Raw genomic sequence first — 12,824 nt, 5'->3', positions numbered from 1 at the left:
TCAAGAAAACAAAACAAACCACACCAAAAGGAAGAAGTGAGGAGAACACAGAAAACACACCAGGTAACTTGAATGGTCGTTACGGTGGTTGGGGATCCAAGTATTCCCAGTAAAAGTCTTTCAACTTTTCTGCATTTAAATTTTTTTTTCACAATAAAGTATTGGAAGAAAATCCATTTACTGAGTCTTCATTATTAGATACTTTAAATAAACTCTCTTATTTAAGTGTATGATAAGCTTGCAAGGTAAGCATTCTGGATCCATTGTACAGATGAAAAAATGAAGGCAACTTGGGGTGCTAGCTTCCACAGCAGAGGCGGTGCACGAAGAGTGCCCCACGCCAGGGCACCACACTGTGCACACAGTAACCAGTGGAGCATCCACTGAGAACTTACTACATGACCCACAGGAAGTCACTTCAATTCATCCAGCTGTCTCCTCAATATCTGTAATTCAATAACCATTGAATTTCAAACAAAAGAAACAGGTAGAACGTGGTATATGAAAATCCCAAATATAGAACACTATATAGCACTTAAAACACACAGTCATCCCTTCGTATCTGCAGGGCATTGGTTCTAGACTCCCCCTGCCCCCCATGGACACAAAAATCTGTGGATACTCAAGTCTCTCATATAAACAGGCATAGTACATGCATCTAACCTCCGCATCCTCCATATACTTTAAATCATCTCTAGATGACATATGACACCTAACACAATGTAAGTACCATGTAAATAGTTGTAAATACAATGTAAACGCGATGTAAATAGCAGCTAACTGTGCAGCAAATTCAGGTTTTGCTTTTTGGAACTTTCTGGAGCTTTTTTTTTTTTCCCTGAGTATTTTCCATCTGAGATCGACTGAATCTGTGGATGTGGAACCCCCAGATATAAAGAGCCAACTGCATTTGAAATCACTGAAATAAGTGCATTATGCAGGAGGTCAATTAGCATCCTTGTAATTAATGTAAACTTCATTACAGAGTAACAGTCTTCCTAAGTTTGAGACCCTCTAAACAGATACTTAAAAATAGGTGGCAAACACCAAAATATCAATTTCACTTCATCATCGCTTGGAAAATTCCTTTTTTTTTTTTAAGTCATGGAAGACACAATAGGGCTGCTTGACTGAGAGGCACCACCCTCATTGCCCACCTCCAGAGGACGGTTCTGAGTGTGTTCAGACAACAAGAAAAACCTTATTTCTCTCACCTCCCTGTGACTCCTTACTAAACACGAGGCTACTCCTGACCCCCGAGTCCTGCGAGCCATGGAGGGATGAGACTGGCACAGACTTCAACACCGAACAGGATGGAAAACAACAAAACCAAAGCGTACACAGCCTCTAGTTTCTCCTACAATTTAAAAGGCTGTGACGTCTATGAGAGAAATAACGTGATCAGAGGACGTTCTGTGGTACAGTTCTTTCCCTCCCTCTCTCCCACCTTTCCCCCAAAGCCAAAGCACTCCAGGGTCCTTTCTTGGTATTATTAGGGCATAAATATTTTTTCTGGAATTCTTCACTCAGCTGTCAGATGACAGGGTGGACCTGCTGTCAAAGTCGCCTTCTCTGAGCCTCGATGTCCTCTTCTGCAAAAAGAGGCTCATCGAACCTTCCTCACAGGCTTGTTTGTGATAATAAAGCAGGTAGAGTCAGGAGAGTAGAATCTTGTTAAATATTTAACCACCATCCCCCCCAAAAAACTAACTAAAAACCCCACAATAGCTCTTCCGTTGGTCCCTATTGTCAGAGACAGCAACGTCTTTGGTGTTGGTGGGATGATGAGATGGCTGCTAGGCAGATGGAAAAGGTCGTTGTCCTTCCCCATGGACAGGTAGCCTGACTGAAGCTGGCGACCCTTCCCAGAACATAGTCTTTTAATATAATAAAATCACATTAAACTCTATTTAAGTTAAAAAAAAAAAAAGTCACTCTTGTGGGTTTAACTGCGATGCTTAACGGACAGCAGGTGGTGAAAGAGACGGCAGCCAGCTCTGCTCCAGCCTCTTCCCGCCTCCCAGTGAGCAGCACAGGGCGCCCGCAGCTACCCGGGGCCAGCCCGGCCGAGCTCGCTGCCAACAGCCCACGTCCATGGCAGCCCTGGGTGCCAAGGCGGAGACACTTACAGCCCATTCCAGCCCTGGAGGGTGCCGCCTCAGCTGACATCCCGTGCGGCAGAAGACCTGCCCAGCTGAGCCCAGTCCATCCACAGATTAATGAGATAATAAATTGTCCAGCCGCTCAGTTAGAGGGCAGTTTGTTCCACAGCAGTAAGTCACAAAAACAGTCACAACGATTTGAGTGATTTTTAAAAAATATAATCTAATCAGACCCAGTCCCCAAAGAACAGTAACAAACACTCCAGAAACATCCACAGGAATCTTCAGGAAGCAAGTATGGAATATGTATATACATATTCCACTGTGGAGTTTTAAAGTGTTTTGTGAATTACACTTAGAAATTGCCTATGTGGCCGATACCCACCTCTTGCCTGCTCCTTATGACAAAAATGTGTAACCCACGTGATCCCCCACTTACGCACCAGCCGTGGCTCTCAATGGGTTTTAGTTCATTCCATAATCAAACTCAGGTTCAAAATCCCGAGGAGACTCCTGCTTCTGCAAGGGGGCTGTGTCACACTGACGTGTGTACACAAGTTTCTCCTGCACATTGTGAGTCCAGAGAGAGCAGGGACAGGAAGGGCTTCATCTCAGTGTCCCCACAGAACACATCAGGGAGCCGGGAGCATGGCTGGTACCCAAGTGAGTAACAGAATGTACTGGCCCCTGACAGCATCTGTGGGCAAAAGTGTATCTGGACCACTTTGAAGGTGACAATGCTCACATGTAAGTGTCAATTATTTGTACAAGATCTAGGGGTCTGGTAAATGGATGCCACTGCATCAGGACCACGGTGCGCTCCCACGGTGACAAACAGGAAGGACTGTCACCTAGGTGATGAACCACTGGCAGAGGAACCATTTCACAGAGGGAAGAGATACCAATGAAACGAACACGGTTCACTGCTCTGGAAGGCACGGAAGCCGCCGCGGCGGGCTGAAACCAGAGAAGGTCCACTCAGCGACTTGTGTGTGCTTCTAGGGCAGGGCAGAAACCTCATTTACATTATCTCTAATCTTTCTACAAATCCTGCAATGTCCCATCTCATAGCTGTAGAAATCGATCCCATGTCAAGGCAGGCTATTTCCATGATCTCAGCCTGTCGGCCGAGCAGGGAATACAGGTGGAGAGAGGCCGGGGGAGGTGGGGGGTGATGTATGTGCAGAGGAGCCGCCGTAAAACTCAGAGGGACAACTTCACAGCCTGTGGTCTGAGGGCAAGGAAATCAGTACACCTCCTTCTCCAGAGCCCTCTCTTCGATATACAGGTGACAGGACAACCTCTGTAAGAGTATTTGCAACTTGGGCCCGCTAGAAGCCCAACGTGGGCTTCTGGAAACTCTGGCCCAAGGAGCAGAAAGATGCTTCATCTGCATCCTCCAACTTTCTTGGCAAATCCAAACCTGTTCCTCCTGTCTCTAGGTCCTATTGTTTCCTCTGATAAGCAGGGCCCCAGTGAGCAATTAAAGCCTTCAATAAATAATCTCTAAGCACATTCATTTGATTGACTGTTATTTGATACAGCAGTTAGTTTCAATGGGGCAGTTAATATTGATCACAGAAAGGACTCCAGACAAACATGAGACAGTTCCAGAACTCCATGGATTATTACCCTTTATCTGCCAGTCATCTGGGTTACTTGTAATGGTCACGGAATTTAAAATCAATAATAACAATTAGTGTTCTGTACACCAAAACGGATGAATCATGTGAAATGGGTTTTCGTATACGATCAAAGGTAGAGCGTGCCTCTGGCGTGGCAGGAGGCTCTCTGCGTTTCCAGCCCACATCTGGCAAAGGGACGTTCAGGCAAGTCTTCCAAACAGGCAGCGAGAGAGAGCGGTATTAAGGAGAAGGTGCGATCATAAAAACGCAGGTGAAACCCCTGACAGTCTTAATCCAAAAAGACAAGCGAGGAGATAAAAGTGATCACAACGAATGCTAAAAATGTAGTAAAATTAATGGGACTGGCAATTTAGTTTCTCTGAGACGTGCCTGTAACTACCTTCTCCCGCTTCCGACTCCCAGGCGTTAATCGTGATTTTTTGTAATAAAATGGCAACGGCGGTATTTTAGCGCCGAGGCACCACTCCTATAATGTCTGGATAATTAAAATGCAAAGCAACAGAGAAATGTTTCATCATTAAACTGTAACCAGCGCACTATGTGAAATCATCCATCCCAAAGACTTGTTTTTCATCAATTATTTGTTATTTATCTGATGTAAATATAAGAAGGACTAATTAAAATGTATGCCTTTTTATACAGCCTCTTGTCATTAAAGCCAATGAAAGCATTCTGAGGACCATAATGAAATAATTATGTTTGCCTTTAAGAATTCTCTTCAATAACACATGGCAGTGCTGAGCTAAATTAAAACATCAGGAACTAAATTTCACTTGCCTCCATTTCCATTTTAGTTAATTATACCCCCAAGCTTTCCAATAGGCCAGACCCTAAAAAAATCTTTTGAAGCTGAAACAGCCTTCAGATCATCAGCCTTTTTATAATCATGGACTTTGATGAAAAGACAAAGGTACTGTAGCCCCGAAAGCTTTAATATTTTTGTGAAGAAGGATTTATTACAGAGGTCTTCATTTGCTCTGGAAATTAGAGAAAAATTAGGATAACTGTGACCCACATCTTCATTTTCCAGTTAACGGATGCATTCCTCTGGCCTTACCTGCAGCATTTCTATTACAGTGCTCTGAACTCAGCTATTTTTTTTTCTGATTTGATAAAATAACTTGTGGTGAACAGTAATTGATCAACAAGAACAACAACAAAACCAAACATTTCACTATATCTTATCAAATTAGGACATGCACTCCTAATTCAATCTAAAACTTGAAGAAAAAAGCAATCTTTAAGAAAAGTACACTGAAAACCCATGAAGGTGGGGAAAAAAAAAAGGACTCTCTCAGTAGAATTCCTCCTTCTCCAAACCTCAAATCACTTGTGAAGGCCAAAAAAAAAAAAAAAAAAAAAAAGAGTCTGAATTTAGGAGAAAAGGAAGAAGGAAAGAGGAGAGAAAAGCCAGGAGGTGGTTTCAGGGCTGGTGCGTGCGTCTTTAAGCTGCCGTCAGATGAGGTGGGCGGGGGTGGGAACCCGGTGTTTAGAAAAGTAAACAGGAGTCCCAGGGATTAGCTCTGACAATGTGAATTCCCGCCCATTTGGTTCTATAGGGAGAGCTGGCAGGGTTCACGGGTGATAATGTTTGGTGATGGCTGGATAGACTGTCTTATGAGACATCAGAGGGAAACTGTTGACATCTGGGAAACGCGTACCCAGTACATGACAACCTAAAACTGCCATTATAACCTCAGACTCTGCTTTTATTAAAATCGCTCCCTTCCCCTCAAATTAGTCTTTGTTCTGTTTAGAGAAATCTCCTTTAGGGAAGGAGGGACATTGTCACCCATGATCACCCTTGTTAAAATTAGCTTCCTCCAGCCCCGCCCCCCCCCCAGCCCTCCCCAGTTTACTTCAACAGCTCTGGGGGAGCCTGGAGGCTCCTGGAATGCATGGGCCCTGACAGAGGAAACGCTGGGCCAGGCCGGGTCGCCTTCTGACGTCAGTTCCTGTTATCCTGTCTTATCATGTTGGGGACCAAGAGTCTTATCTTACTGAACGCCCCCCCTCTCCGCTCCCCCCACTGCAAAGCCAGAGAGGAAGCAAGTCAGCGCTTCCACTGCCCGTTTCAGTTCCCATCCAAGACGCTCTGAAGGCACGAGATAAATAATAGAACACCTGCAGACTCCCCTCTGCTGCTTCCTAGGTGGGGAGAACTTTCGCTTTGTTTTTTTATTCATTTCAGGGAGTTTGGGGGCTGGGTTGGGACCGAAATCAGGCTTTTTAATGATGACGTTAGGAAGGCGGGAAGGAAAGAGGAACGTTCAGGACAGCATAGTGACTGATGAGGTTATGTCATTAGATCTTACAGATGGGCAGGTTATCTCATCTCCTGTTTAACAAGAGGTGCTTAGGCCAAGCCACTTACAGACAGGATTCTGATAAATCTGAAACCTGAGTTAACTCTGCTCCCCTCTCTCCATCACCTCCAGCTCCAACTTTTTAAGAAGAAGCCGGCCAAGAAGAACTGATACAGATTTGTTCACGGTGATTCAATGTTTAATTCTACCCCCTCCCCCACTCTCCACACACACACACACACACACACGCGCGCGCACGCGTGATCAAAATCTCCGTCATAATACTTAAATCCATTTTGCCAGCGATGCCTTCTATTTACAGATCTACATTTAGCCACGAGAGGAATGCATGTGCGGAAGAATGACCCAGAATCTGCACAAGGCGATCTCCAGTTATAATGGAAAAATTAGGCTGTGGAGTGCTGCGCTTATACTGACCATAGAATCCAAACAAAGACTTTCTGTGCCTCTTCTGAGTCCAAGGGGCAGCCTCGGAGATGTCGTCATGTTGAAATATCTGGCATATTTCAAAGACTTACATGGGAACTGTGGCAGTACATTTGAAAGTGGGTTATTCTAGAAAATCTGAGAAGTTTGACTGCCATAACTACCCTGTAATGTGGAAGGCAAGATTCTACATTCATATCTTTTGGAAAGGTTTTTGGCCAAGATTTTTCTGATTAATCTTCATCAAAAAAAAATTCCCATTTCTGAAATAATCTATTTAACTGATAGTTAACTGAATTTATATTAGAACATTTAAAGTATAAAAATGTCATTTAAGGATAAATTTATTGGCACTTACATGTATAATGCAAAGTCTATAGAAAATTCTTTTTAAGATGTACCAAAATGAGCACTGCCTTTATTGTTTAATAAGTCCTTTTCGACTCGAAGAGTTCTACATTTTGCATCTTGGTTTTACAGCTTCATTTTCATCCCAAAGAGTAACTTTTTAATTAAAAAATTCCCAGCCTTAATTTTTTTTATTTTAAAGATGATAATTTCCTTGAGAGCAGAATTTATCATCTTTATCATTTATTGTGTATTTCCCTTCAGAGATTATTTCTTGATGCTTGTGGAATATCTAAAGGAGAAAACAGCAAGGTTTTCTTCCCTTTTCAGCCATCTCAGGGGCTTAGCATGCTGAAGGGAAATTACAAGCACCTGATATCCAGAAGTATCTTTTATGCTCTAAAGAAAAGTTCACAACAGTACTGACTGCTTATATAAGGTCAGAGCCAGGCTTCCAGAAATGAGAAGAAAACTTCTGGTTCAGGTCAGCTATCCTATCAGAAATTGCCATTCTGGTCATTTATCTACTAAGGAAAAAAAAGGCCTGTGCTGATGCAAGGCTTTGCATTTTGAGCTGGGAAGTCAAATGGTAACCAAAGCTTGCACATTCATTCCACGGCCTATGTTTAAGGGACAGATCTTCCCAGGCCATTCCACAGCCTAAGGCTGAGACAGAAGTCTCCTAGTGTTCTGATCTACTTTTTGGAATTAACCCTTTTCTGGTGATAAAATTTTAACGTGTGCATTTTTTTCTTCTAAGTTGCACAGCAAGGCTTTCCGAGCCAAAGCACCAGGTTACCTGGAGACGGACAACATTTTAGTATTTCTTTTTTCTTACAGGGAAGGAAAAAACTTTATGAATCTTCCACTTGTTTTCAAACGGCCCTATCCTGCACTCTCTGAGATTTTAAGCAGAATTCCCCTTTCTTCCCTTCTTTTAGATGGTGTTGCCACCTTCATGTGGCCGAGAGAAGCAGAAAATTACCTCCTACTTTAGAAAAACAATTGAGCCTTTTCACCGAAATATTTATTCAAAACCCCATTCAATTCATATGGTGGCTGTCAGCCTTTATTTAGTCTCTCTTTCAGAGGGTATCTTTGATTTTGCCACTTTGACCCCAATTTATATCTCACTAGGAAAGGATTTAGATACTGTTTAATACTTAAAATTCAGGTCCCAGCACTATGGGAAGGGGATTTTTTTTTTCCTTCTTTAATCATACCTACATACTGTTTGTTTTTTAAACAGATCATTTCTCCTCATTAAAAAAGAAAATCTTTTTTTTCCTTTTTTCTTTTGAAGTGTTGAGTAGGGAAAAGATAGGGAAAAGGGCCAAGAAGTTGTCACACTCATGATTTCACCGAAAGCAACTACTATATTTAGACCACAAACATTAGGATTTATCCTATGCCCACTGAGCAATTAATGCTCAAAACATCTGGAGCAGCCTAAACCCAAGATAATCCAGGAGGCATCTGAAGAGAAACTTAGTGGCTCCGACACCTCCAGGGGCAGTCTTAAATCGTATTATTTATACCACATTCCCTTAGTAACCCGCTACTCCTGACTTTGAATTTTTAGAACAAGCAATTCACAAGCCCTACTTCAACCGGCAGCTGACTGGCATGTCATTTTTCTGTCTTTAAAATTTAAAAGGAAAAATAAAAAGAATATTCTCACACCTTTCAGAGAATGCATCTGGAATGTTTTATGTTCAAAGGCTTTACTCTAATTACTACACACACACACACACACACACAAGCAGCATAAAAAAACACAGTAGGATCTCAAAGAAGAAAATAGTTTTGGTTAGAATTTAGTACTGTTTTTTTCCCCTTCTTGCCCACTGTTTCCCCTGTGTTAAGAGCACAAACAGATCTGCTTCTTGTCAAAACAGTCATTAAGTAAAATGGAAGAGGCTGTGGTTTTAATGTTCGTACTTATACAAACGCAGCCCTAATATGCTTTTACTTCAAAAGCCCTGGCTGGCTGTGCAACTCGGAGCCAAACACCGAGTGGCAGAGCTTTATTAGAACTTTTATTTATGCTTAAAAACTTAATCGCTTGAACAACTAAACTGACCAGTCATAAAGCGGTTTGTGGAGGATAAAGCCACCCGGCAGGGGCAGAAGCGATATTTACATTCTATTCATTTAACCTGGAGTCGGGCTGTGGGATTCAAACCCTTGTGAAATTGACCACAGTGAGCCCTAATTGCCCTGCTGACAAAAATAAGACACTGAAATTTCTGAAATCCCTTTGTCAGAGGCCTTTATTTACTTTTTCTAATGCAAGTTTCTTTGATTAGCTGGACTTCGCTGTTATCAACACTTCTTGCTTATCGGCTGGCCCTAGGCGAGTGACACATTCACCACTCGCTCTCCACAGATAAGGCAAATCCCTTGTTTAACTTGTTCAAGAACAAACAAAGCTTTTCTCCCCACTGCTACGACTTAATAGGCATGTTTGGAGGGTTAATTACAAAAGGAAGAATGTCTACTTGTAAAATCTCTATTAGGTCTATTAGCTCCACGCCAGGGTCCTGAACATTTTTTTTTCTTCGTTAAAAAACGTTTCATTAAAACTTTCTCTCATAAGAAAAAGTTTTAGAGAGCTCTAGTTCCCTGAGATTCCAAGTGAAATTGTTCTTGCTGTTTTTAACTGCTACAGAGAGGACAGGTCTGAAAGATTTGTTAGAGGGTTGGAAAATTATTTTGGAACCGTTTCTTTGAGTTCTCCAAAAAGAAAATGAGCAGCAGAAAAGAAAAGGCATTTGGGGAGCAGCCGAAAATGAAGATGCCTTCTGAAAAATGATATTCTTTTTTTTTCCCTCCCCTGGTTATGGCTCTACGAAATATTAAGTCAGACAGCCAAGCTGTGGGCATCAAATGGTTATTGATTTTTCAGCTACAAACCTGTTGATTTCCTGGCCCCTAGAAGCAAGTCTTTATTCTTAAGAAAAAGTTTCAGAGAGGACGATTTAAATCTTGTCATTGTTCCCTCTCTCTCCTTTTTTTTTTTCTTCTCTCTTTCTCTTTAGATAAGCCACCATGTTATTAGGAAAACTCAATTTCTTCCAGTTAAACTTTGACCTCTTTGAAAACAAAGATTCAAAATGTCATTTTCAGGCTAATGCTCCAATGAATTGTCAAATAAAGTCCTAAAAACATTTTGATAGATAGCTGAGCCATTTATCTAAATCACTGTCAGGGCGGCGATGAATCCTGCAGGCGCCCACTACAGCCACCCGAAGGTGGGATTTTCTGGGACTTCTGGTCATTTCTCAAGCCCGCAGCCAGGCTACTGTTGACCAGTGCACGCCTCGGCACCGTGTCAGCATCAGATAACCAAACAGTCAATATTTTTTTAAAAAACTGGGCTACCCCACGTATATTTCCTCTCCTTTAACCGATGTCCAGGTTCCCGGCTGAATTACAAGATATGGAAATAATGGATGGCTCAGCCCAAGGGGTGTTCTTTGCCAGTAGTTTTCTAGCAAAACAGCAACTTCTTAGAGCAACAAAGTGACTTGGAAAGGTGGCAGCAGGGTCAATGCTAAGAAATATTGCCTTTCCTCCGCAAGGAAAACATTGGAGGCAGCAGCTTTAACTGGTGGTTTATGAACTTCGAGAGCAGCAGCCACCTTAATTAGGCTCAATTCCTCGCGAGGAAGATGTCGTATTTTAATTACTTTGGACTGTTGAAACACACAAGGGGGGGATCCATACAACTAGTAGCTAATCCAAAGAACAGCAAAGTTAAATCCCCTTCTGCATACATCTTAGTAAAAACTGTACAAATGTTTCACATTGCCTCACTTGAAGAATGTTTCAAAGTCCTGTGGTCACCCTCTACTTTCCACACCCCGCCACATGCATATTTTTTTTAAACTGTTTTCCAGGGTCCGTAAGGTTGGTAGGGAGAGGAACAGGGGTCGGGGGCGGGGGGGGGGAGGTTGTCTGGGAAGAAAACCTCTAACAGGAAATTTTCAGCAGAGGGAATCAATATGCACACCAGCATATCACACCCTTTCAGCCTTAAATCACTAAATCCTTTGTCTTGCTACTAGAGCAGTTTGTTTCCAATGTCTGTACTGCATGCAAGAGACACAATTCATATTTTTTTTTCTTGGTAGAAGAAGGGAAAAAATAAACCTACATTGAGCAGTGTGCCGATGCTGCCATTCGGTTTGGGTCAATCCACTGAAGCATGCTTTGAGAGCTTTCTCCTGGAGCATGCAGGAAGACGGGCTCGCAGTGTAGAAATCCAGGATTTGCCCAGGACTCACTGACAGAACATCCATACAGTCAAACATGATCTCCCCTGCACCGTATGTCTGCAAAAGTGCTTATCCTCTAGGTGTGGAGGCAAATGGCATAGAAAAGTCCACCCAACTCCATCAAACTCTGCCCCCTTTTTGGCACGTAGGCTGTTGGTCTTTTTCCCAGCCTCGAATCATGAATTATGACAGACAAGCCAGCTAAAAGCCTGTAATTGATCCAAATGATCATTTACCATTTTCCAGGCTTGCTCGGCCAATCCAGCCGGGGCGGGGGTTCCCGGAAAGATCCCAAGTTCTCCTTCCAAGCAGATGCCCGCAAAAAGCCTTCGGAACGCGGTGCGGATCCTACCCCGACGGTGCCCAGACGAGCCCTGCCCAGCTCGCGCGCGTCCTCGGCATCCCCGTCCTCAGGCGGCTCGCGCGGGGACTCTGGTCCCCCCTTTGGCAAAGAATAGACCCTCCTGCCTCTGAACAGCTCACTTCCTACTACTTCTGTCACACAGAATGAAAGATTGAATTGCCTAATATATGCGAGTGAACTTTCGGTGAACCCTTCCCGGGCTGCTAACCTTCAAATGACCCAGCGAGTCTGACATCACCAGCTCCCAGGATTCTCACAGAGCCGAGCACTCCCAGCAGCCCCGCCGCGCGGGCGGCCAGCGGCCCGGGCGCGCGCTCCTCCCGCCCCGCGTCTCCCCTCCGCGTCTCCCCTCCGCGCGGCGCGGAGCCGGGAGCGGCCGCGAGCAGCCGCGGGAGCCCGGACGCCGCTCGGGGCCCGCCCGCCGGCTCCCTCCCTTTCCGCCTCGGTCCGCGGGGCTCCGCGCGGCCGCGCGCCCCACGCGCCCGCTCGCCGCCCCCCGCGCCCCGGGCCCGGCCCGCACATTCCTCTGTGCGCCTGTCTGTCTGTTCAGTTCCCCGTAACGGATGTGTTTTTCCAGTCCTGAAAAAGCGCATGCAAACCCCAAACTGTAGCGCGGAGAAGGGCCGCTCCTCTGGGAAGCCCGGGGTCGAGAAACTTTCCATTTGATAGCCTGTTTCTCTCTGTCCCTCTTGCAGGCCAAAGGCATTGCATTTGCTCCTGAGGGAAAATCCAGCTTTCTGGACTCATTTGCTTCTTAAAAATTTCTCCCAAGTCTACATGCAGCATATGAAGTGGGTCAAGAATTTGCTGAGAATTAGTCCTGCTCCCAGCCACACATGTAGTCACACACATGCAATCGCACGTACAGACAGGATTTCAGGTCCTGATCTGAGAAAACATAAGGTAGTGATCAAGTGCGTGGCCATGGGAGCCAGACCCAACTAGATTCCAACCCCAGTTCAACCACTTAGCAGCTGTATGATCTGGGACAAGTAGCTAACCTCTCCGAACCTCAGTTTCCTCATCTGTAAAATGGAAATATACTAGCAGCCACCTCTGTGGGTTGGCAGGACAAAAAAAAAATGTTTGTACAGCACTCAGTACACACCCTAGAACAATTAGCTGTGACTCATCTTATTTTCCCAGAAGCCCATGGAGGCTGAGACCTGCCTGGGGTCACACCGCTGAGAACCATGCCCAGAATCCAACTCCTGGAATCCCAGACCATGGTGAAAATCACTTTGCCTTTCCAGAATAGCACTGGTGACCTCTCTCATCACACACACACACTTGCACGCACACCACCATCACATAATTAAACACTGATTTTT

At 44.2% G+C, this 12,824-nt stretch overlaps 1 protein-coding gene across 9 annotated transcripts in view; it reads right to left on the bottom strand.

The window, feature by feature from the left end:
- RARB (retinoic acid receptor beta) overlaps nucleotides 1–12,824 on the bottom strand; it is a 699,713-nt gene that overhangs the window by 147,875 nt on the left and 539,014 nt on the right. Inside the window, exon 1 of one of the 9 annotated variants that reach the window (XM_072951119.1) lies at nucleotides 11,702–11,821. The exons of 6 other annotated variants lie outside the window; for them this stretch is intronic. Coding sequence is in view for 1 of the 3 variants with exons in the window: in XM_006205309.4 (XP_006205371.1) it covers nucleotides 11,009–11,165 (157 nt within the window). In the remaining 2 variants the exon portion in view is untranslated. 2 more of the 9 variants (XM_006205309.4, XM_006205310.4) reach the window with 2 other exon arrangements.

This window comes from Vicugna pacos, chromosome 1, assembly GCF_048564905.1.
Source record: "Vicugna pacos chromosome 1, VicPac4, whole genome shotgun sequence".
NCBI lineage: Eukaryota > Metazoa > Chordata > Mammalia > Artiodactyla > Camelidae > Vicugna > Vicugna pacos.
The sequence above is the reverse complement of the archived record's forward strand: the minus strand, read 5'-3'. Positions and strand labels throughout refer to the sequence as shown.